At 38.2% G+C, this 26,378-nt stretch overlaps 1 protein-coding gene across 3 annotated transcripts; it reads right to left on the reverse strand.

Annotated features, from left to right (window-relative positions):
- Positions 1–775: 775 nt before the first annotated feature.
- fscn2b (fascin actin-bundling protein 2b, retinal) lies at positions 776–26,378 on the reverse strand. Of its 3 annotated transcripts, XM_067430190.1 has the most exons (10): positions 25,640–26,378; positions 23,228–23,286; positions 20,546–20,594; positions 20,237–20,462; positions 19,242–19,365; positions 15,458–18,529; positions 7,915–8,071; positions 7,572–7,693; positions 7,319–7,486; positions 776–1,667 (listed from the first exon to the last, which is right to left on the reverse strand). In XM_067430190.1, the coding sequence occupies exons 6-10, from the start codon at positions 16,275–16,277 to the stop codon at positions 1,462–1,464; spliced, it is 1,473 nt and encodes a 490-aa protein (XP_067286291.1). In that variant the 5' UTR covers positions 16,278–18,529; positions 19,242–19,365; positions 20,237–20,462; positions 20,546–20,594; positions 23,228–23,286; positions 25,640–26,378; the 3' UTR covers positions 776–1,461. The 3 variants fall into 3 exon arrangements, with proteins under 3 accessions (XP_067286291.1, XP_067286290.1, XP_067286292.1); XM_067430189.1 differs by having other exon boundaries at positions 15,458–19,365; XM_067430191.1 differs by lacking the exon at positions 20,546–20,594 and having other exon boundaries at positions 15,458–19,365; positions 20,237–20,356.

The following is a 26,378-nucleotide window of genomic DNA, read 5'->3' on the forward strand; positions in this document are numbered from 1 at the left end:
TATGTTCAATCAGTGTTGTTTTGTCTGTGCATATTATACAAATTTTAGACGCAATTTTGATATCATAATAAACATGGGGTCTCCTTTAACCAATAAACTTGTTCTCAGAACCTTCTGAAGGTTCTCCAGCGCTCTGAGGTTGGCCTGGAATGCATGGTTCTCTCAAAGTTATGAGCATTGTTTGCTAATGTTAAGAGAACGTTCATTCAGAATTATCTTGTCTGTAATAATGTTCTCAACATGCTAGCACATGAATATATTTATACATTGTTCATAGATATATTTTTTTCCCTGTAACAACATTTAGCCTAGTTAATCTATTTTTTAAATGTTTCATTTGTTCCCATAATGTTTTCAAAATGATAAAATGGAATATTCCCTTAACATTCACATTTTTGTTAGCTTAGAGAATTCCTTTTCATTGTGACAAAACTCTGTAAAGCTCCGGCTCTGAGCAGTGTACCTCCTGTATGTAGAGAATTATTGGGTTTCAAATTTGTATCTTATTGGCTGCAGCTTCCAGCAGTTCTTTTTTTTTTTTAAACAGGACACTTCACAAACAATGTGTTCTCTCTGTTGGTAGCAATCCTGAGAGCACAGAAGCAGCAACTCACGCCTTGCCTGGGACTCAATTCTGATTCCTCGGCAGCCAATTAAATTCAGAACAGAATGCATTTGCTTTACTGTTAATGTAAATGAGATTCATTCCTTCAGAATTAAGAGACATGATTTTAATGGTAAAACCTTTCCAGATGGTCTTAAGCAAGACAACGTAAATAAGCCACAATAGGGAATAAAATGAATTTAATCCTGGTATTTCATTTTGGTGAGATGAAGTAATTACTGTGTATACTGTTCTATCCATGTTGCTTGGCTTCCTTGTCAATATTGTAAGTTTAAAGAAACAATAAGAAGGGTTCACTTGCCAAGCCTAAATATATTTCTATGGGTTGTATGTCCATATAATACAAACACAGCAGTCTGTATGCCCAGAGAATAAAATAAGCCTAACTGGAAGTGACAGACAATGACATGGTAACAAATAATAGCATGAAAGATAAGAAGATAAAGGGTTAAAAAAAATCGTAATAAAGAAAAACAGCAATTATGAATTTCCATGTGTCAATTCGCAAACAAACAGAGATGTTAGAAGTGATTTGCCACAATAATAGCATGCTATGCAAGACTTATGCATGATTATTACCACACACAATATAGCATGCAAGAGTGAGTTGATATAATAAAGGTTATTGTCATTTTCTACAGGCTCATTTTGTATAGGACTATAAACCAGAAATATGGTAAAGAATAAATGCATAATACTGAAATACTGACTCTATATTAAATGATGGGAAATAGATGTCAGAGAATTAAACCCCAAATGTACCAATTTATTTCCTCACATCTGTAAATCCAAGTTTAACAGAGGTGAATGTCAGTTCCTTAAATGTCCACATGGTGTCAGTATTCCCAGAGGGAAGAGCTGTCTGCATTCTCTCCATCTCCTTTCAGATTGCCTCCTTGGTCTCCCCGCAGGTATTTGCCATTTTTGCCCCTCATAGCTATCCGTCCATGCTCTAAGAACTCAAAGGAGAAATCTTCAGGTGTGTCTCCATCAGAGCACACCAGACCACTGTTGGACACATACCAGAATTTTCCACCTGCACCTGTAGGAAAAAAAAAAAAAACTGATGAGCTTCATAAAATAAATGAGTTGAGCCCTGTTAATTTTGTGTTCATAAGCACATGGCATTTTTGTTTTATTTAAATATAATTTACATATTTACAACGTCTTAACTCTTAACCTTTTTAGCACAGACGTGAAAATGCAAGGTCTCATTTGTTAACATTAGTTAATATATTAACTTACATGAACAAACCATGAGCAGTACATGTGTTACTGTGTTTGTTCATCTCTGTTAACATAAAAATACAGCTATTCATGGTTTGTTCATGTTAGTTCACGGTGCATAAACTAATGTTAACAAGATTTTAATAATGTATTAGTAAATGTTGAAATTAACATGAACAAATATATATAAATGCTTTAAAAGTGCATTTATTAATTAGTTAATGTTAACTAATGTAGTTAACTTGTTAAAGGTGCCCTTGAATGAATTGAAACAATATGTTAAATTGTTATCTGATATCTACATAGAGGGTATGTGGCTTATTTAAGGGCAACAATTGTCCAGATACAGTTTTACAGGTCTGTTTACCTACTGTAGAAATTGTCCCTACACTGTATAAAAAATTAAAAAAATTTAAAAAAAAGGCAAATTTTGAACTTTTGCAGTACAATTGACTTAGTTATTGCAACTTAAATTATGTTAAACTGACTTTAAAAATGAGTTACATCTTGTATAACTAATTTAAAAAAGTTTAACATTTCTTAACTTATTTTGATGAGTTAAAACAATGTAAAAACATATGTTGTCATAACTTATAGAACATATAATTTTTTACAGTGTAGAATGTAATGCTCTGTTTTTGCTTTATTTGGAAGAGTCATGAATAATAATGTTGAGCTCTGCTCTGGCTTATTTCAGCCGCTCACACAAGTTCAGCTGTTAGGCGAAGCGGCTCGTGAGTCCTGACTGTCCTGACAGAACACAGACCGACTAAATGACACTTTAAGCAGAACATCTCAAATGGACATTGCTAAAATGCAGCTTACTTGTTTATTGGTGTTTTCAGAACCATCCGCGCACAAGCGAGAGAGAGCTCGCTTGCATATGGCTGCCAGATTGTACATGTTTAGGTAAAACACCTGATAGTATACGTGTTCTTTTGACAGAAAAGCTCTGATTGGGGGATTTAAATGACTGAAATCTGGCAACCGCAAGCACGAACATTTGAACGCTATGCTTTTTCCCCTCACAAAACCAAAACGGTGCTTTTAGTTCAACTTTTTATTTTTTAAACTACATTTTAGACTCGTGTTTTTTCGTCAACGATATTGCATGTTTATATAACGTTAGTCACAATGTAGGCTACGCAGTGACTGTGAAGTACTCTGTAATACAAGCATGCAAAAACATACTTCAGTTCTCAAAAATATAAATATATATATTTTTACAAAATGAATAGAAGCCTTGTCAAATGACTGTCGTTTTAACTTTTATGGTGGAGAAGGTGACGTTAGCTAGAAGGATCGAGTGAGCGATCTGTAAGCAACTAAACTAATGTAGTATAACTACGGTTGTATTTTGTAACACAAATTTAATATTAACCTTTGTCATTAGACACACTATTTAGTTTTGTATGGTACTTGGAGTTTCCTATCTTTACTGTACTAGTATCTTGCGTGATCACAATGCTGTCTCAATTTATCTCAATGTTTCAATTAATTCAGAAATTGTTTAGACAGTCAATAAGTGGATACATTACTACACTGTAAAAAATTATTTAGAAAAAAAGTTACCTGGTTGCCTTAAAATTTTGAGTTCAGTGAAATTAAAATTTTGAGTTAATAAATATTAAAATAATAAAATATTATTAAAAGATTTTGTAAGCATATTGGGTAATTATGTGTGTGTTATTTCTGATGATGCAGTGAAACATGCCAAATAGTCCTATTTTCATGATTTATCATATTTTTTATGTGGTTCAGATTCAAAAATATTTTGAGTTTCTATTTATTAAACTAATTTCCTTCATTGTATCAACTCAAATGTTTAATTTCAATAAACTCAAAATTTTAAGGCAACCAGGTTACTTACTTTTTTAAGTCAAACCAACAAAAAACACTACAATTTTTTTACAGTGTATTTGCTGCTTGCAGGAATATAGTTGGATTCGGACCTTTCTTCAGTTTAAGACACTGAGCGAAGCTTGCTTGATATTGTCCCAGGTCAGAAAAACTGTGAGTGGTGAAATGTTCCGAGCAAATGAACGATTTTGAATAAAATAGTTGTGGAATCCAATTATAATAAACAACAACCATGACTGTTGACATTTTTTTATCTGTGCGAAGGGTATGAAAAGTCCTCACGTCCCCTGCACAGCCGTTTTCGCTATCCTCGCGTGATGCTTGTTTACCTGCAGAACTCCCAATGATTTGGCTGCGCAGTCCCGCATGACAATGAACATGTGCTGACATGCAAATGTTGGGGGTGTACATATTAATGATCCCAGCGATTGCATCACAGTTGGTGTTATGTTGAGATTCGCCTATTTTTCCGTGGTGTTTTTGATTCATGAGATTTACATAAGAAGGAGGAGGCAATGGTGCTTGAGACTCACAGTATGTGACGTCCTAGTACTGAATTATTAGTACTCTTATTATTTCACTATGGCAAGGTTAATTCAATTTTTCATTCTAGGGCACCTTTAACTAATGAACCTTATTGTAAAGTGTTACCAACGCATCTGTATTCAATGAATGCTTTGAAATACAAAGCTATGATTAAAAAAGACGCAGCAGAGATAAAAGTGTGAAAAAGATATAGAAGTTTGAGTTTGCTATCTAACTGAACTAAAAAATAATTATTTGATACAATACATATTTTACTAAATAACTTGGATTCTAATTGCTAGAAAATGAATCCAAGCTGTGTTTCAAATCTGAAATTGATATCACAAAAGTTGAGGTTCCTGTGAGATTCTAATGTTCTCCTGTCAAATTAAGGGCACAATATGTAAGATTCTTTCATTACAATAACGAAAAACCACTAGCACAGTGTTATATATGTTGTTGTGTACTTACACTATCTCAAATGTTTCCAATAATGTTTAAATCCAGATAAATTCACGATTTTAACCAGCATATGGCCCCTTCACATTTTGTCACCTGTCTATGTCGTCACCGTGTTATCCTCGGTTTCCACTTTTACTGCCGTAGAAACCATGCAACCATTTTTTTTAGTTTCATGAAAAAAATGCAGAAGTAGTAGTTTTAGCGTCTAGCTCTCTGCAATCTGTTGTCCGCACAAACCACAATTTTTCGTTATAATCTGCAGCAGATTCTATCGCCAAAGATAACTCCCAATAAAATTTAAACGTTTGAGTGAATCAAATGACCCAAGAAGAGTTTTGGACAAGAGGAGAAATAAAATGACAATCTGAATCATTTTGGCATTTCCTAGATGGAGAGACTTTAGGTAATTAGCAATGTTTAACATGTCTATGGCAGTATGTGTTATACATAAATAAGTCATTCTTTTTGCAAATACTGTACATTCAATTGTACTTTTAGTGGGACTGTTTTGAACACGTAAAACTGCACTGCAATACCCCAGCTTTTAATTTACTCCACCAACAAATAGTGACATGTACGAGTAGTAATTTAGAATTAAACTTTGCGTTGCTTACGGCTAATTCATTGGTATGAAATAAAATCAAGTGATCAAATGTAACGGTTATAAAACTATTTCATTACCTCATCCATGAACACGATTTGTGATTCCCATCTGACTGATTTCCATCGGCAGTGGAGGTGAAGACGAGAACTCCCATCATTCCACGCTCCTTCACAGCGTCATCAAGCTACGCCTTTGATATTGTTTTGAACATGCAACCTCTAGCGGCGAAAATTACATACTGTGCCTTTAATAAGTTTCTGTCACAATATCACGGCCTATCACAAAACAGTGGCCAAGTGTGGAACCTTAAGTCTCAGACCTTACCAAAGATATGTTTTATCAAGATTAGAAAACGATTTGAAACAGAGTTTGTACAATTTGAAACTTGAGACTACCCACTAGGGGGAGGAGCCTGCTAAAAGGTTTTAATGTAGCGCTTCATAAAGTGCTGCATGGATGACGTAATATTGTAGGCCAAAACCAGAAATAAGTTAGTATTTTAGCACTTACGGTTCATCGTCCTGAAGTCAATAGGTTCTTTAAATAGGTTTTTGGTTAAATATTTCAAATAGGGTCCATGGTAAACATAAATGTAAGATAATATTTATAGTAAGTTATATTTTACAATATAAACTACATTAGTAATGTCCTTTAGTGATTTTTTTGATGTTTTTTACTTGTCTGGAAAGTGGGTTTCTAAAAAGTGGCTAAACTGCTGAAGTTTTTGGGATATTAAAAGTCATCAATCCGAATAGATAAACTCATCTACTCATTAGTCCACTTTCACAACCTTGTTGTGTTTATGGTCGTGAATCATAGCCTAATAAGCCAGACCCACATCAAGATGAAGCTGGGTCTGCGAACTCACTATTGGCAGGGCTCAATCCGGGGGGCAGGATAAACAGTTGTCTTTTAAAGTCCCTCTGCACGCAATAGGATAATGCTACAACCAACCAGAGCGACGAAGAAGGTGATGTGGAGCTGGCTGATAATTAAACTTTCGCTGTATCCGGTCAGCAAAACTCTGAGCACATCTTCCTTTCTTGTATGACTTCAGTGCCGTTCTTTGTTCTTTTCTCAAAGAAAAACTTAACTCCAGTCTTCAATAGCAGCGGCCAAAGCCGATTCGAAAGACTGCTGTTCGCCAGCTTCTTTGTTTTCAAGTAGCACGCGGACCCGTCACAAATCTGCCGTCATTATGTTAAGCCCGCCCACTGACTTTATACACGATGTGATTGGCCTGACTAGAGTTTGGTTTTTCTAGCTCGTAAGCCAACAGAGAGTTGCTAGGCGACCCTGGCTGCAAATTAGATTTGCTGTCGCTAGGGTGCGTCTAGATTTATAGGCAACGTGAATCTTGCTCTTGCAAACTATAACTCAAACATGCGATCATGGTATAGTTTGGTTTTAGCCAACGTTTAGCTTTTGAATTCAGACAATTGTATTATGCTTCAAATTGATAAAAGTTGTGCATTTGTGAAGATTATCATAATGAACAAAACATTTAAGAATCACAAGCTTTTCTTAGTCACAGACCTTCGTTTCTGCTATAATCCAAAAAGCCAGCAGAAATATCCAATTAGTTTTTTGAGTGAACCAATGTGATGGTAACTTTCAAGTTGGCCTACAAAAATATGTCACCCTGCAGCAATCTATGGTAACGTAATGTCCCGCTCTCGCAACCAGAACACTGACAGGTTAAAATGTTGAATGGTGCATTTCTCTTTTTTGTCTACATTTGGTGTATTTCATAATATTCTATTCTAGTTCTATGGTCATAAGAAACTATTATATGCCTTTTTTAAGTTAAACAAGTTCCTTTGAAAATAACTGATTAAAACGTTTTGACATATCTGACACTGATTACAATTAACACAAGTCATTGCCAGAAGCTCTTTTTGCCCTTAAATCAATTTCAAGGAAATAAAAGGTGTTATCTGCTATCCAGAAAGCTGCTTTAGGATCTTTTATAGGAAATACAGGATAAAAACAACTGAATATGGAATAAAACTCACCTTTAATCTGGTATGCGCCATCATTGAACTGCAATGTAAATATGTCATACACTGAACGATTGGCGTCCAGTGTATTAGAGTTCTTGTGGTGGCATACATAACCGTTCTCTCCTCTCAGGATCAGAATAGGCCTATTGATCAGCTTCAGAATCAACTGCTCATCCTCACCTGGAGGAAACAACCAGGGTGGCATTTGATTTGAATTAGATTTTTTTTATTTTGTTTGTGGGTATAGCTTCATGTATGGACTTACCCACAGAGTCACTGACTGCAGAAAGCTGGCCATTTTTCTTAGTGCATACGTATTTTCCATTGCTGGCTCGCAGTGCCACCCGTCGACCAAGCCAAACTATGTCAAACATGGTGTTGGCACCACTGCACACAGTGGGAGATTGTACATATAACGTTCATTAAACATACACCCACAGAGAACAGGAGTAAATGAAATGGCTTAACAGTTTCTCTTATTTCACTACTGTGTTATCGATGCATTTACTAATTGTTACATAATAGGATTGTTGCTACTTTCATGTCATAGCTTGTATAAGTGAAAGAGAATGAATAGCAGGAAGTCTGAAAGTAAAGCAAAACCTTACGCTTCAGTAGCTGTCGACTGGATGCCTCCATGAGCGACAAGCATCCAGTAATTCCCTTCATTAGTTCTGAATTTGCACTTTCTTGTGTCTTTATCAATTTCCATTTGAAACGTCTCCATGTCTGTCTCATCGTCCTGATTGGCTGAGACACTCACTCCTGTTGAAGCACATAAGAAGAACACACCTTAAGAAAAATGGTTTTGATTTAAAAAATGTCTTATTCAGAAAATGTTCAGAATAAAGTTTGAAATTATGTCTCAGATATATTAGCAGTCTACTTATTTGACATATTAGAAGTTGTCATTACTTGTCTTAATTCGATGTAAAAATGGGTTAATTGAGTCAGATTCACTTTAACTAAAGGTCATGAATGCTGCAAAACTGTAACAATATCTGAAAAAGCTCCATATGTCAATTTATATACATTTATTTTACATGCCTCTTATATTCATCAAGGCTGCATTTTGAAAAAAATACAGTAAGAGTAAGTAATATTGTGAAATTTTGCTGTTGTAAAAATAACTTTTCTATTTTAATATATACTGTATTAGAAATCAATCTAATATGCTGATTTGGTGGTCAATATTTTTTTTTTATTATGCTGAAATTATGTTAATGCTGAAAACAGTTAGGCTGTTTATTATGTTGAGGAAACCGAGATACATTTTTTCCCCCAGAATTCTTTGATGAACAGAAAAATCAAAAGAACAGCATTAAATTATGAAGCCCATCCTTAACAGTGACAAAAATATATACTTTCTTATTTAAAAACAAAACAAACAAAAAAAAACCTTACGCATACTTACTTAAAACCGCTGAATTGTCCCTGAATAAAAATATATATTTTTTAAAGCATTCATTACTATGGTCCATTGCAATAAAACAGACTCACAAGACTATTAGAACAACATATAACATGCTTTTCTAAGTACATTTCAAATGTATCCGCTTAAACCAGATAGCGTGTGTTTGTCCTGAACTTTCCCCCAGTTTGAAATCCTGAAGGGAGACAAAGCGCATGATTAACTTCACTGCCACGCACGACAGGCATCAACCTGATTCTGAGTCCTGTTCTGGCGCAACGTCTACAACAGACCATGTTTATTTAAGACTCACATCTATAGTTAATGGAGCCTAAACATGTCACTCCACTGTCTATAAACATCCTTTATATCAATGCAAGATTACTGTTTTGAAATGAGGAGGTTTACTCCATCAGTCAGGATGACAGATCCATTTCAAATCACTGTATTATTTGTAACATTAACATTTACACAACAAGACCACTGGCTGAGGTCTGAAACATTTTTCATATCCAAGTCATTAATCATGATTACGCTATTAGGTTGCGTAACACATGTAGATTTAGTGTTTCTATAAAAAGCCTTGTGTATTTTGGGTCTATGTGCCTAAAGTATATTCATGCATTCTTATAGGCAAAAAACAAACATCTTATTTCTGACTATGTGTCTGTATTATCATTCAGTGCAGCAGGGTAGAACCACTTGTGATTATATTTTTTTCATTGAACCGATAAAAACTTGGCATAGAATCCTCGACCTTGGCAGGGTCAGAGGCCTCTCTGCACCCTGCTGGGTTTCTATGCCAATTAGTCCTGGGATTGTTTCAAGGCATTCATTAGACTAAAATTTTACGCATACTGTAGCTTTGTTCAACAAACATCTTGAAAGCAGAACACAGAAGGACCAAGAGACGCACATGAGAGCACTTGTTCACTTGTAAGTGGCAAAAGCATGTCCAGTCAATTCAAAATTTGCTTTAGATTAATACGTTTGAGTTTTCAAATACTATTTCACTGAAACTGATAAAAAATGGTTTTATGCTGCATTTATTTAAACAAAAATACAGTAAAAACTGTAATATTGTTTAATATTTTTAAGGTTCAAAATAACTTTTCTATATTAATATTTTAAAATGACATTTATTCATGTGATGCAACGCTGAATTTAATAGCCATGCATTACTTAAGTCACATGATCCTTCAAAAATTATACTAATATGCTTATGACATACTGTTTTAAGCTATGTATAGAACTAATAATAATAATAAAAAACATATATTAAGTAGTAATGGGCAATCAATTAATCACAATTAATCGCATCCAAAATAAAAGTTTGTGTTAACATGTGTGTACTGTGTATAATTTTTATATATATAAATACACAATCCTCATATATATATATATATATATATATATATATATATATATATATATATATATATATATATATATATATATATATATATATATATATATATAAAACTTTTTCTTAAACAACTACATGCATGTGTTTATTTATATATACATTATAATTCACTTTAAAAAATAAAAAAAATGTTGGTTTTTTTGGTTTAACTTAAAAAAGTAAGTAACCTGGTTGCCTTAAAATTTTGAGTTTATTGAAATTAAAAATATGAGTTGATACAATGAAGGAAATTTGTTTAATAAATAGAAACTCAAAATATTATTGTATATGAACCACATAAAAAATTTGATAAATCATGAAAATAGCACTATTTGTCATGTTTCACTGCGTCATCAGAAATAAAACACATACAATTACCCAATATGCTTACAAAATCTTTTAATAATATTTTAAAAAGGTTGTCGAATCTCAATTTTTTTTAATTGTTTTAACTCAAAATTTTAATTTCAATGAACTCAAAAAATTTAAGGCAACCAGGTAACTTTTTTTCTAAATAATTTTTTACAGTACAGCTACTCACACATGCACACATGCTCAAACTTTTATTTTGGATGCGATTAATTGATTGCCCAGCACTAAAATGAAGCATAAATAATTATATAAATATTTTTTTTTTATATTTGGACATTTTCAAAGATAGCATTTCTCTTAACCTATAAGGTCTTTAAAGGCTTTTGAAGATAAGAACAAACATAATTTCAATCTGCTATAGTGCAACAAAATGATTGAATGACATGATGATGAACCAAAACCGACAGCATCGTGCAAAATGCGTCAGGCGGATTGTAGTGGCTAAGGCTCAAAGTGGATGTATCCGAAAATATCCCTTGATCATTTTCTTAATCCTCTAACAGGCCAGATACTGCACCTTAGCCCCTTCTCCCTCCAGCCTGTCATCTTTCCTGCCCCTCCCCTTGTCATGCTGCAACCTCTCCTAATTCTCAGCATGCAAAGAGACACAAAGCTGCACCGTAGGGCCCCGTAAGCAGCTTTTTTTGAGTAGCGTATGTACAATCCTCCAGCGCCGAGGAAAACCAGTCGGGAGGATAAAGTAATACCATTGTTTCGACGGGACTCCGCAGGGTGCCTGAGGCATACTGGGAAAGAAACCAGGCTTATCAGCAGAATCTGCGGCCATCGATCACTCCGCTGTGCAATGCTTTTTTTTATTTTTGCAATATGATTTAGGCTATCCATGTGTGCTTGTGTTTTGCCTGTCACACAACATGGACGTTTTTTTTAAATAAATCATCATGGCTTATCAATAGACACAACTACTTATAGAGTTGGATTCTATAATCCGATTCCTAACGGCTTTAAGTGATAGAAGCATGTGGTATGCAGGATTAAGACAATAACGAGAACACAAAGAGTTAATGCATTGTTTTTGTTGGAACCAAAGCAAAACTACCAGCCAAAGTCACAAAACAAAGTCTAGTTTCTAATCAAGACAAAATCAGGGATAACAAAAAAGAAACAGCTTCAGATGTTTCTCTTTTTCCGATCAGACATCACTGCTGCAGCGGTTTTCATTTCTGTGGCCCGTTACACTTTATTTTCCAATTTCACGTCTGACTCTGCTTTAGTTTTGCACCAAAGATAGAAGAAGAGAGGCCAGCTGGGGCAGGACACTCTATCTCCTCTGTTGATCATTCCTCATCCACGGCATTGTGATTACTGAGCTCAATCCTGAACTCCTGCGAATGACCTCACTCCCATCACAGAATGCTCCCTCTCAATTTACCAACCCATTTCTGTGGAATGTAACAGTACCCAGAGACAGCGAGAGGACCTTCTCAAAACTGGGGCGAGTAGATCGCTGCATACGCACCAGGTCAAATACCTATTGGAGAACACAAAAGATGCATGGGAGAACACCACAAAAGGTGACCACAGTTTTGGTTTATGATGCATGCATGTAATGGTATTCAAAGTTCTGTGGCTACATTGACAATCTGCATGAAAAAAAAAAACCTTTTTTAATTCTTTTTTTTTTTTTTGTCATTTTGAGAACTTGGTTTTATAATTTGTTCTGATATTTTATTACATTTTTCATTTTCATTAACGACTTAGAAATATTTGCACAAAACTAAAGCTGTGATCTCCAAATGTACCAAGACAATCACTCTGATTCATTTTTAATGGTAAAGTGATGCCACAATACACTGTCTTTCATTTTGTTAGCTTCTTTCTTTCTTCCCTTCTTTCTATCTTACTTTCTCAATATCTCTTTGTGCTCATCTCCTTTTCACCTTCCGGGCCGGATTAGAATGCTCCAGGGAACATTGTGGAGGTGATGAAGAACATGGTAACAGATCCACCCGCCTGAGCGCATGCCATCTTTCCGACTCAAGTATGAATGCCACACAACATGCTCCATAGCTGCTGTTGAAAAGTACACCACAACAAAACTAAACTGATAAACATCATATCTTGGCCAATAATAGTGATATTTCTGAAAAACTACTGTGCAGTGTCACTACTCATTATTGATTAAAAGATCATCTGTGAGTTTGTGTTGCATCCCAGGGAGAGAGGCCTGGGGCTTAATGAACGTCAGACCTGCAGAGCTGATTGGCAGTCCTGTCTGAAGTCATCTCTGGTTCCCTTCATCATGTAGAGACTCTCTAAAAGAAATGAACTGCTTCATCCATTAGCAGAATCACTTTACCTAATTGCTTTTTGCACAGAATGAATGTGCAATAGATGGGGAGAGATGCTTCTTGTTCATTAAGAACAAATGTTCCATCTGGTCTGTGTCATTTTCCCTGTCTTTTTTCCCCCATAATGAAATGCCTAGATTTTTTTTGCCAATATGTTGATACTTAATGTTCCTTAATGTTGAATCGACACTGAACCATTTGAAGCAAGGGAAACACACTGTAAAACTCAATAAGAGTTATAACGTGTGACGAAAACATCTCACCCCTTCCTTTTGATTACAAGCCAGAGATTTCAACTATGGCTTCAGATGCTAACATTTCAGACCTCACATTTTAGGATAAGTACAATAGCTGCATTGCAACCTATTTAGCAACTAAAATTAAATAATTTTCTTTGTGCTCTTGTCAACCCACCTCTTGAGGTCATGGGAGTAATGATAGTACAGCTCTTACTAGCTTGCTTCCGTTAAACTCACCCCACTAAATCTCACTCCCATCCGGGTCATGGCACCAAATGTACAAGGTCCTAGTTGGCCTGCTTTGAGTGTGATTCGAACCGAGGTCTCTGGAGTGGGAGGCAGGCACGCTAACTAAAACGCTAACCCGCAGTCTCTAGCGTCAGTCGCTAACACGCCTCTTGAGGCCAGGGAAGTGAAGTTATTACACAGACAGCTCTTACTAGCTTGCTTCTGTTACAAAATTCCTCTAAACCTCACTACCATCCAGGTCATGGCACCAAATATAACCAGTCCTACTCAACGGAACCCCAAACAGGATTAGAACAGAGTGGACACTAAAGACCGCAGTTTCAGTCTCTTAAGGTCAGGAGAGTCAGGCTTGTACCCACACAGCTCTTACTAGCTTGCTTCCATTACACTCCCAATTGGTTCCTGGTGGACATGCTTTACTACCACAAACTTTTCGGATGGCATTAAATAGCTCTATCCCAGGGGTAAACTAAACTGACAATACAACATCATGTCCTCCTCAGGGAGCTGCTGCTAAAGTCTTTGATTTATGATCTTTTTACAATGACAAAAAAGCAATACCGTTCACCTGCCCACACCCATAATGCATTACGTGTCCATTCATTGAGATTTTGTGCCTGATCTTTCTTCCCTCTGCCTGTCTTCTTCTCCTTTCTGCTTTATACTTTCACACTCCATTGTCTCTTTTCCCCCTATTGGATTTTCCCCTCCTGTCGGGCCAGAACCCAACTGCTCCCGAAGGACTCTCTGATTTGCGTCCCCATTGTAGCCCAGCACATTGCATGGTCCCCAGATAAAGAAATGCGGCGGAAGGCTTGTGTTTCTGAAAGCAGACTCCACCATCATTGAAATGCCCCTGTCCACTCAATTATTTATCACACCTTGCCACTAGTTTGTGCATGCGTGCACACATGTGCATGTGCTTATATATCAGAGCATATTCTTACTATTTTGTTATATAGTATATCCCTCTGTGAAAAATATGCATATGTATGTGTGAATATGTGAGAATGAGAAAGAATGTAAGGCCAAAAGAGAGAGAGAGAGAGAAAGAGAGAGAGAGAGACAGAGAGAGAGAGAGAGAGAGAGAGAGAGAGAGAGAGAGAGAGAGAGAGAGAGAGAGAGAGAGAGAGAGAGAGAGAGAGAGAGAGAGAGAGAGAGATGGATGAGTGTACTAAAGAGGACAGGATCTGTTACTGACCCAGCTTCCTATGGTGGATATTCAAAGCCATTCAGTTTCTCCAGTAATTTATCTATTGCAGGTGGCTCAAAATGCTTACCAAGAGCTCTCTACTGGAGATAATGGATAATGTTACAGCGTGCAAGATTTACATTACAGAACTTAGTTGCTCAGTCAAGACAGGAAACCACAATTATGCAGCGTGTTTGTTAGCAGAGCACATGGCCAGCAAATAAAAATCGGCTATGTCTGGCAGATTAATATTGGCCTACTCAGCTGAAAAGACAGCTGCCATATATTATTTCTGTGAGGTCACGCTCATGGGTGTGACTCAGTGTTCACCTGCTCTCCAGGCTAGTTTCCATAGATTTGACTATGTGTGCATAGTTTGGCATGCAGCTGCAATTTTGCCTGCAATTTATTTTCATGCATTGGTATGCTTGCATATAAAAACACTAATGGGGAGCAAGACTGATAGCACAACAGTTCAAGTTATGCTCAGACTACTAAAATCAAGTTGTTTAGCATATTATTCAATCCAAAAATTTAATTTTTCACTGCATCTACAATTGACATTTACATGCCTGCACTCCATACTCTAGCCTTTATCTGGTTACCCAACAGGTATTAGAAGTACTTAATAGTTGTATTGAGGACTCACATCTGTTACACAAGTCGCCACTTGAGTGCTAAGGGAGTGAGACAAACTTTAAATTGAGAATTCTCCTTTAAGGAAGAATAAAGTCTGAAATAAAGTCTGGACCCCCCCCCCCCCCCCCAATAAATAAATGTCTTAGTGTTCGTATAAAAATAATAATAAAGAGATTTAGAAACAACATAAGGGTAAGTAAATGAGCATAGAATAATCTTTTTTTTTTTTTTTTTTTTTTTTTTTTTTTACAAAATGTTGAAGTTAAATTAGGCTGGCTAAGTGATCCTTCTGTAAGGGAAATGTCAAAGGAAATTCAACCATCACCACTCACCTTGTCGGATGGAGACAAATCTGTTGTTGGCTGCCTGAAACACCACTTGCGGATGGCTTTCCTCGAGATCAAACAGCTCGTCTTTGCCGGGTTTGGAGCAGCGTCCTGAGCGCAGAGTTCCAGTGGGCCCCATGGGGGTCAAGTACTTCCCCTCACAGTCCTTAAAGGCCAATTTGCCTGATTTCAGTTCCAAGGTGTAGCCTGTCCCACGGCCATTTTCAGTTGACAGTTTCCCGTCGTTGCCCAGGAAGCGGCTGTCACTGGTCTTTAGACAATATTTGCCATCCATGTACACAAGAGTTATAAGAGCATCCACACCCCATGGGATGTTGCTGTCCACAGCAATCTCTCCCTCTGGAGAAGCTAGGTGGGCATAGCGTTTGCGGGCCACACTAAGCAGATTTGCCTGAGGGTGCAAGGCCAGGTGCATGGCCCATAGTTCTGCCTCGCCAATGGTCTGAGCGAAGCAGGACAGGTAGTCCGCCGAACCTCCAAAGAAGCGCAGATATGGCTCGGACTGCAGGGCCCAGCGGCCGTCCGACTGTGCAACAATCAGAAACCGGCAGTCGTTCTCTTTGGTCTCAGCCTCACAGCTCACCTTGCCATCTTTGTCGGAAGCCAGGTATCGACCCAAGTGACTGCGCAGGTAAACCACCTGACCATCCTGGTCATCCTGCTCTAGAGTCCAGATCTGCTTCTTCTTGAGACTTGGAGCTGAAGCATTCAACTTGAAGCCGAAGGCCTCCGCTGTTAGATAGCGATTCTCATGATTAATAAGCCCGAATTGTAGCTTGAGGGCTTTACTGCCATTGGAAGGCATCCTGGCTTACAACCCAGATGGAAGCCAGAGAGTGTTGAAAGTCCAGAGAAGAAGCTGATCAGCCTGCAGACTTAGAAAAGTTAGCTCTCCTATGCTCCACTTCACTATAGACTCCTTAGTGTTGTCTACTCTCTTCAGATACAGGCCTTAACTTTCTTTATTAGGCCTAAGTTCCTAAATTCCTCTTCTAGTTTTGTCCCTGGTCCTGGCCTCTCCGCTCTGTAAAAACAACGTCTTGCTCCCCGGAGAGCTTGCAGAGGCTCTGGAGATTTTTTTCCCTGTGTTTCCTAATCAGATCAGATTATAATCAGGAGGACTCAACACCTCAATCCAGAGAGCTGCTGACGTCACCCTGATCCCAACGGTTCCTTTTCCTCTATGCCTCTTTCACCCGCTTTCTCTCTCATTCCCTTTCCTTCTCAATTCGCATGCATCTCTTGTCCTCTTCATTGGCTGCCTTTGAGATTGTTGGACTACTGATCTCTTAAAGAGATGCTGCTCAAGTCACACGGTCTTACTTCTTCTCGATGATTTAGTCTTAGTCGTCTCAGTCCTTCAGTCTGACATATGATTAGTTTGTCGCCTCCTTGTCCTCTCTTAAGTATTTTTACTTCAGTCACATCCTTAGAACTTGTGCATCCCTTAAAAAGACACATCATTCTCCTCGGAGAACTTGAGAAATAGCAGCATGTTAGTGTGCAAGGTGCCTACTAAGACGCCACGCCAGCTTGTCAACAAACGCCACCTGAAGTACAGCGCAGATTTTCGGGTGTACTTCGACAGCTTTTCTATCTCCTTTCACCTGTTGTCCTATCCTCTTATGTTTCTTTTCATACGTCCTTTCTCCTCTTTTGCTATATTGGACGTATTCTTACACTAGAGACCCTTTATGGAGGCCCAGTAATCCACCCGTTCTATAGTGCTCCTGCCTTTGTCCTCCTCCCCAGTCTCTAACTCTTTGCTGATGGCGCTTTGACACAAAGCTGGGTAACCAGAGCCCTCCCCCAGCACCAGTGGTAGTGGCCTGAGAGGGGGATCGGTTTTCCAGTGTACACTCAGGATACAGTTACATGACTTCTCTGATTCCGAGCTCGGTTGATCATCTTTATTACAGCAATGTGTGCAAGGGTGTGTGAGTAGTTGCAGGAACAAACATATGCTTATTCAAAGATGCCTGACATGTAGCCATTGAGGACCAATTTACTGTGACTGAAAACTTCAGCTGTTATCCAGTCACATAAGTTGTTTGCTCAGCATTTCACTAGCTGTGTTGCCTCATGTTTGCGTAATGCTACACATATTGTCAATCCATTTCAAATCCCAATCATGTTTGTTTGAAAAAACAGTCTCCACCACAGGTCCCTAATCTGCCTTTCAATGATCCAACTCTTTTATTAGACCAATCTAATCCATAGCAGCCCAAACCCCTCCTCCTCTCCTTGGGCGCGTCTTGGACACAGAACCTTCCATCTGTCGGGGACTGACCGCATGTGGGACAAGTAAGCCTGAACCACACACACATATACACACCCTCTTCTAAGCATAGGAACAATAAGACGTCCATTAACCATTATTGGCTTTGGCAAATCTATACTTTGTTTACATTTGTTCAAGATTCTCTGCAGAGATGTTAACCTTTGACACTGTGATCCTTACATTTATATTTACACATTGTTGAAAGAAGCTTTGATAATAAAAAGCAATGTACAGGAAATTACATATATTATGTTTGAGATGCTACAGTGAGTAGCTAAGGACTTTACTACAAGAACCAGTAGAGCACAACTGATGTGCTGTCAGTTGAGTACTAGTAAACAATTGTTTGGCTCATTTGAGAAATCTCAAAACAAAGATGGAGTCAAAAATAACATCCAATTAGGTTCAGAATTAAAGCTGAAGAAACACACAAAACAAGTGTTTCTATATTATCAAAAATCAGTAATGGTGGCAGGCATATTTGACCTTGTCCCATAATCAAATCTCTCTTCACTCTTCACTTCGGCTTTCTTCAATGGACTGAAAGCTTGTCAATAGCAAGTAATCCCTTCAACAGCCTGACTGACAGTTTGGAGCTTTGCTCTTTCAAAGAGAAAAGCTATCGTGACCTGTGAGCCAGGTTAATTCTACCGACTACAAATACAGTGGCACAGAAGCTCCCATTACATTACATGTCTTTCTCCACACGTCTGAATTGTTGTTTGAATGATAGCTGAAGATCTAGGACGTCTCCAGATATATGAACTTGGTAATTTCTGTAGAAGAAAAATAAAAATGAATGGTTAACATTATGGCTAATATGAAAAGCACATGTACCTACCCATGGAAAACTTTCTGAATGGAAAGAATGTACTGGGATGTGCCACCAGAGGGAGGCAGAGTAGCAGAAATTTACCAGAGATGGAGCAAACTATCACAAGGGAAAGTTTACCTCAGTACAATAATCTGAAATATTTTACACCAATCAACATGGAAATGCCTGTTTTTCTTTTCTACTGGGTCCCTGATGTCCATGAGGAAAGCCTAAAATCTTTCAAGAATTAACCACAATCAGGGACATAAAATTAATCCAGTTAGCATTTTGGGAAGCCATACTGCAATAGAGAACCAACAATATGAACAGGAAGTAAATAACATATTAATGATAAATTATATAAATTATACATACAGATTAATATTATCTGGTTTCTACTACCGTGAAGTCATTGTTTGGGTCCGTCAGAGTCATATTTACATTTAATTACAAGGTGTGTCTGCTATCAGCATTATTTCAGCCCCCAGTCCCTACCTAACCACAACAACACTATTACCACCTCTTTTATTTTTGTTGGTATTCAGCTCACAAGTATTCCCGTGGTCCATTACCTAAGTCGAGCATGACTCTACGCAACACAGTATTGTGCGTGTCCATGCATGCGTGTGCATGAGTGTGCTTACGTGTGTGTAGTGTGTCTGGTGCGGTGGTACCTCTTGATAGGCAAGCAGATGTTTTTAGGAGGCCAGCGCTGCCAGGTTGAGTCTGAAATGGTTCTTTAGAGACCATTACCCAGCTCCTCTGATGGCAGTCAAATAGCTATCATTACTACACAGCCTGGGGAGGGAGCACGATTGTCAGGGAGAGAGAGAAAGAGAGAGAGAGAGAGAGAGAGAGAGAGAGAGAGAGAGAGAGAGAGAGAGAGAGAGAGAGAGAGAGAGAGAGGGAGGGAGGGAGGGGGTGAAAGGAGAAAAAAAGCTTGAGTTTAAAAATGAACATTTCAGAGTTAACAGCCCCCCAGCTTTTTCTACCCTATTAACTGCAATGCTGCTTTTCCCCTGCTCTGTCGGGAGCAACCCTGCCATACCCAATGCCACCAATATATGTAACGTCCTTCTTTTTTGCTCTCCCTCTTTCTCAGTCTCTCAGTCTCCACTGCCTCTTCATCATCCCTTTCATTTTTTCCCGTCTCCCGCACTCTTCTCAACCTGTGATCTTTTGTTCCTCTTTTTCTCTCCTCCATCTCACCTTTTCCGCACCCCGTGCTCAATTATTTTCCCACCCTGATCTCCTATTCTCTGAATTCTACGTTCTTTGGTTTTGCAACCTTGTTATATCCTGTCATCAGAACATCATGTTTCAGTTGAGACGTGGCTGGGATAGTTTGCCCCAGTGTCCATCCCTTTTTTTCTAGGACTTGAAATTAGTTATTTTTAGGTATTACTCTTGAATTAAGTTTTGTCTTTCATTATTGTAATTTATTTGATTTAAAAAAACTGTGTGAATAGATGCAAATTTAACGCAATCTTTTATCTGTACTAGCATAGTATAATTGTATTGTATCGCTACTTGTATTTGTTTTATCCATTGCATTCTTCATTTTGATTTTTTTATTCCATATAATTCATGTTGGATAAAAAGTGTGCTAAATCAATAAATGTGAATTGAATGTATTCTTTATTTTGAACAAAGATGGAGAAATCCAGACCTGATCAGAAGAGTGCTGATGGCTGAAGATGTCACCAGGGCTTTAATGTACAGCTGTGGTAGCCATGCTGCTGGGGGTGACCTCCTCGTCCACCATGGGAGCAGCTAAATTGTATGTCTGCTGCATAATTCATAAGGGGTAAACGGGAAAGAGCACCTTCCATCAAAAGAAGTCCTCGATCTGCCCTCTAGGTGTCACTATTGCTTTGCATGTCTCACCAGAGTCCCTTTTAAAGAAAATAAGAGATTAATGCTGGGTTTGTCAAACGTGGTGCCTCTGTGACTGTGAGCATGATGGGATTATACTCACTTGACTATTTTTAATCTTTGTTTTATAGCCCTCCCTCTGCAAACGGGACCTTCCAGTCAAAGAAAGGTGCAAAACAGGAGCCAATCGGTTTAAAGCGATCTTAACACCAATTAAAGTTTTAGATATTAAGAAATAAAAAGCACTTTTTAGCATTACCAGCATTAAATCATGTGCACACACATGAAAAGACTTGAGTCATGTCAGTCATCTAGAAAAAAAGCTGTTTATTCTGCATATAATGGGCTGCGTCCCACTACGAATCTGTAGTGATTACTACTATTACTACTTAATAATAATGTGTTTACTTTATGGTGTTTTTATCTAGTGCTCATGTCACTTCACTAATCATAAGCATGAACAAAACAAACCAGCATACTACAGAAACAACAAAATAACGGAGCATGAAGGAGCAGCGTTTAGTGACAAACTTCATCCAGGCCAATAGGTGTCAGTATAGATTCCTAAAGCACTGGAACTACTATGGCGATACATTTTTGGCTGCAATACTAAATGTAAACAAAAACTTACTGAGTCCACCTTTAAACATAATCAGTTTAGGCTACTATAGCCTACGTTTTCAGTTGCTTTTATAAATTTTCCCACGACTCTGTTGAATTTATAGTCAAAACGCTAGGGAGGACTGGCGCTAAATAGTACCCTCAACAATTTGGTCTGTTGCCTTATTATTACAACCTAGAATAGACATGCTTCCTCCTTAATAGTAAGGTATTTTTAGACCTCACATCCGTCTATTCAATCAGACAGTTTATTTAAGAACATTTCATTTTGTGTGTGAGCTAATTGACACATCCGTATCAACAGGACCAATGTAAATTTCATCCTAATGTAATCAAGCTAATGGTTTATGGCCTAATGGATGCAGATTATAAAAAGAGGATTGATGTTTTATATACAATTTGCACCTAAACTTCGGGCCATTTATTTTGCTGACAAGAAAATGCTTCCCAAAAAGGGACTTGGATGAGGAATGCTTCATGAGGCAGTCACAGCAAAAAACGTGTGGCAGGAATGAGTTAACAACTGAGATGAATAAAGAACCGTATGAAACTGCCAGCCAATCCGTGTTGAGATTAACACTTCGGACCCAGATGATTGGCTAGAGCGGATTCAATGCATGTTCGTTGATAAGTACAAGATTCCTGGCCCACGTGGGCCGCTTTAGAGTTGCGGAGCTGACATTGGCTGAGAAGACTTCGCGTAGCCCCTCCCCCGCGACGTGATTGGCTTCCCACTTCTCTCCCTCTCTTGTCCACAGTCTGCGGAAATACCCCTGCGCGAGTTGGGAGTCAGCGCGAGCGTATTCGGCTCGTCGCTTCGCATCTTTCAGAGAGCGCGTGAAACTAACACGGTTCTGACATTTGGTGCCGCACCTCTTAACAACCTTAATATGATTTCCTTTAAAAACATGATTATTAGATATGATATTTAACTCTATCTTTTCCGCTTTTGCCTGTCTGGAAACACCATACGTGTAGCCCGTTTTTTTTTCTTCCATCCAGTTTTTGCAGCAAGGAATTACTGGATTCTGATTCTCTGTGTGTGTTTATCTCATGCGTCCCGCTCGTACTCGGCCAGTTACAGCTTAAATTTCGCTGGCAACATACAAATTAGATAGGACATTATAGACTCCATCAAATAGACGTACACCTGCAAATATATGTTGGGCATATAAAGCAGCTTGATCAGATTAGAAGCAGAGTGCATATGTGTTTAGGGGGTATTTATTTACACATGGTTACTTCATGCATTTTTGCTGATTGGATAGCCAATGTAAATACCATCTAAGATGCATTTGAGGCAGAAATATGATCACTGATCAATCCAAGACACAAATCAGCCACGTGTAAATGTATGTAGGCATGAGGCCGAAGAGTGTCTACCTGAAGAAACCGATCTGCTAATTTTCCCATGCATCTCAGTGGCACTTGCTCAGCTGGTGCATGACAGTCTGTAAGCATGCAATTCTCATGGTAAAGTGACATGAAAATTGTGAATAATTTTTTTTGTAGCCAAATCCCTGAACTTGCCAGGTACAGCGACAGGATTTGTTGATGGCAATGTCCAAAAGCAATAGAAAAAGGAAAGTCTGGCTTTTAGGAGTAAAAAAATCTTGAATATGTAAAATATCTACTATTGCAATCTACAATTTTATATATATATATATATATATATATATATATATATATATATATATATATATATATATATATATATCACCTTAACTTGTTTGGTAGTAATGTGCTGCTTTAAAAGAAAGAAAAAAATGGTATATATATATATATATATATATATATATATATATATATATATATATATATATATATATATATATATATATTATATACCATTTTTTTCTTTCTTTTAAAGCAGCACATTACTACCAAACAAGTTAAGGTGATAATTTACTGACGCATCAGGACAACTTTACACAAAAATGCAATGTGGCCACATGCGTTTTCAACCACCTCTGAATGTGGTGAAAGTGGACGGCTTGTTCACGCCTGTATTTGCTATTGTTCCATCTCGAAACAGATATAAACAGGGCTTTAGTCAATACAGTAGGTTATACTTATGGTGCTGGTGGGATGCATGGCCTAAGGTCCACAGTGCATAGCGATGTTTGCTGTGATGGTTGCCGTGGTGATTGTGTTCTTTTCTTACCAATGTCCACTATAGGTACCAGGCTTTACAGCACGTCTGCTGAGTGGAAACGGACCTTACTGCAGATGCAGAAGACTTGATAATATCCCTGTCACATGCGAATGCATTTATTTGAATCTACACCCCTTCTTTTTCTCAGTTTGACCACTGTCCTAAGCAAGCATGCATGCAATATGGGATGGTTTTATGATCATAGTCAAATGTCATATTCTTTTAAACATGCACAATCCTGTGACTACACACGGCATAACTGATGAGAATGCATGTGCATTGGTGTAATTTACATTTAAACACATCCATTAAGAGGTACACATGACTTAAGATGCTTGGGCTGCCTCATTCTAAATCAGACTAGTACACACACACACACACACACACACACACACAGTCTTTGCCCATGCATTATCCATATCCTGGCTCAGACACTCATCACACACACACTCACACACACACACTCCCAGATGCTGCCCTGCTGTGATGCCTGAAGCTAAGCAAGCCAGCAAGATTAATAACGACCCCTGCCTCCCGAAAGGCAGGGCAAAAAATACACTGTTTGCAGAGGGTCGAGAAGGAGAGGGAGAGAGAACGAGAGAGAGACTCTTTTTGTTGGCAGGTTAGTGCCATTCACTACCTCTAACACTCACAGACCCTCCCCCTGGGGCCACCGACATGGATTAATGTGTTTAGTACAATTATTTCATTTATTACTGTCTGGGGCTTTTTTCAGATAAGAACATTTTTCAGGTTGCTAACCATTATTACCTCTAGGACTTGCCAAGCGCGGGGGCTCGCGGTCAGAAGCTCCGCTCTTTTGTTAATGCTTCTGCTAGCATCTGTTACACAGCTTCGCTACGAGATTGAGAGGAAGAGAGCTCAATCTTTCTCCTCACGTACATTTTGCCCCCTCTTGCATTTACATTACGCCAAATCTTTACAATTTCTGTGTTTGTTAAATGTTGAACGTAATTCTTAGGACATTCCATTTTGTCTGACAAATCCTTTCTGCTGTTCTCTCTGTGTTTTATTCTTTTCTTTGCCTGTGTTAGCAGTGTAGTATAGATTATGATTATGTGGAGCAGCTGTATTACTGCAGGATCCTCAGCAGGTAGTCCTATAGTGCTCACCGAACGCCTGCCACTCTGAATGATGATACCTGCTCCAGAGGGTGGCACAGTGCTTAATCTATCACCCTATAGTCTGCACTAGTTCTCCTCCTCCCGTGCCTGTTTGTGTGTTTTCTACCTCAAACCATTGCCACTATTTGGCCCTTGCTCCACTCATTGTACATTGCTAGTTTAAGCCAAGTTATATTTGTCAAAGAAAAAAGTTGAATCAAAATCGGACTGTGAAATCAACCGTCCTATCAAGTGAGACTGATGATGACATCTGAGAAGGTCTCCAGCCCTCTACCCTTCCCCCTTCATCAACATTCTTTCCCTTCCCTTCTCCTCATCATCAAGGACTCTCAAATATCACTTTAAGAAGGTATATGAAAATACATACAGGCATTATAGACCTTTTTATATTGTCTCTGGGATAAATGTTAAGTGACAGTTATGAAATAGTTGGCTTCTTATGTTTTCACTGTTCTGAAGCCAAAGCAAACACTATGTTAATATTAACATTATCTAAAGAATATTTAACTTGTATTAAGCTGACACAATCATTTTTCAACACACTATGAGTAATGTATTCACCTTTAAAAAAATGGGGGTGGGGGGGGGGTGTTCTTTGTGTTAAAAACTAGAGCTGTCAAAGGAATAATAATAATAACAGAAAAATAATTGCGATAAAATATGATTTTTTGGCATGTGTTAATTTTTTTTGCGTTTAACATTTCATATATGTTTAACTGTATCTCTCTAATAAATCTATCTCTCTAATAAATCTATCTATCTATCTATCTATCTATCTATCTATCTATCTATCTATCTATCTATCTATCTATCTATCTATCTATCTATCTATCTATCTATCTATCTATCTATCTATCCATCAAAAATAAAGGTTCTTAAATGGTTCTTTGGCAGGGTATATGGTTCCATGAAGAACCTTAAATATCCAAAGAACCTTTCCATTGCACAAAAGGCTCTTTGTAGTCTCTCTCTCTCTCTCTCTCTCTCTCTCTCTCTCTCTCTCTCTCTCTCTCTCTCTCTAAAAACATCATCATCTATCCTAAATATATTGAGTTAAACATTAAATATAATATAACATAATATTTTGATACATAAATGTTTTGTTTTCCTCAAAACTTTCCATAAGCTGCCTTGCAGACCCCTGGTGCCACCCATTTAAAAAAACACTGCGTTAAACCACAAAGAACACTGAGGGACGTTTCATCAGACACACCTGATGAGGTTTCTTAATGCACTAAGTAGAGAAAAGAATGAGAGTTGTGAAAATAGGACATACTTTGAATGGTGATGGAAGATGGCAGCTGGTGCGATGCTCCTCCCACTGGGTCGATGACATCACCAACATCATCGTTCATGATACTCGACCTGCCATGGCGGTGTTACCATGGCACCTGCATGGATGGCGCCCTTTCTTTTGGGTCCTGAGGGGTAAGAGGGCATATCCAGTCTGGGGTCATCTCATCAATGTGTGTGGGGTCGTTTGGGGGGTAGAGGCGGGTGTTTGAGAAGATATGTGTGTGTGTATGTGTTAAAAGAGGGGGCTTGAGTGATGATGGGATGATACTTTGTCCTGTAGCCCTGTTCTCTGGACTGTGGCCGTCTTTCTCTGGCGTTGATTGAACAGGGGGTCACTGATAATGAAAGACACACACTGCCGCCATCTATCTCCCTGTGTTGTTTTGAAGAACCCCCAAACGATTTGTCATGATCACCCCTCCCCCATTCCCTCGCTTTCTATCTCTCCATCTCTTGTCCTCCCCATCCTTTTCATTAATCACCCTGAAAAAACCCCCCCATCATATAACATTAGCCGCTAAGGGGTCATTCGGGGCCTGTAGAAACAGTTCCACTACTGTGCCAGGGGTATCATGGTCATTGGCATACTGTAGCATAATCCAAACGCTATAAATAGAGTTCTTGTTTTCATGCTCAAACAATAAAAACTGTTTACCCAGATGGCAGGAAGTCATGGCTTTTGCTCCGAATGAGGAAAACGGATTGCAGAACACGAAAAA

Source organism: Pseudorasbora parva, chromosome 21 (assembly GCF_024679245.1).
Source record: "Pseudorasbora parva isolate DD20220531a chromosome 21, ASM2467924v1, whole genome shotgun sequence".
In the NCBI taxonomy this organism is placed as follows: Eukaryota; Metazoa; Chordata; class Actinopteri; order Cypriniformes; family Gobionidae; genus Pseudorasbora; species Pseudorasbora parva.

Bases quoted from the DNA above. Each gene is read 5' to 3' on its own strand.
- fscn2b (XM_067430191.1), bottom strand. From the start codon at position 16,277: ATGCCTTCCAATGGCAGTAAAGCCCTCAAGCTACAATTCGGGCTTATT. The intron at 8,072-15,457 runs GTGAGTGGTGAT...GTGCTTCAACAG, and splicing joins ATTTGTCTCCATCCGACAAG to GAGTGAGTGTCTCAGCCAAT. The intron at 1,668-7,318 runs GTGAGTTTTATT...TTTTTCCTACAG, and splicing joins TGGCGCATACCAGATTAAAG to GTGCAGGTGGAAAATTCTGG.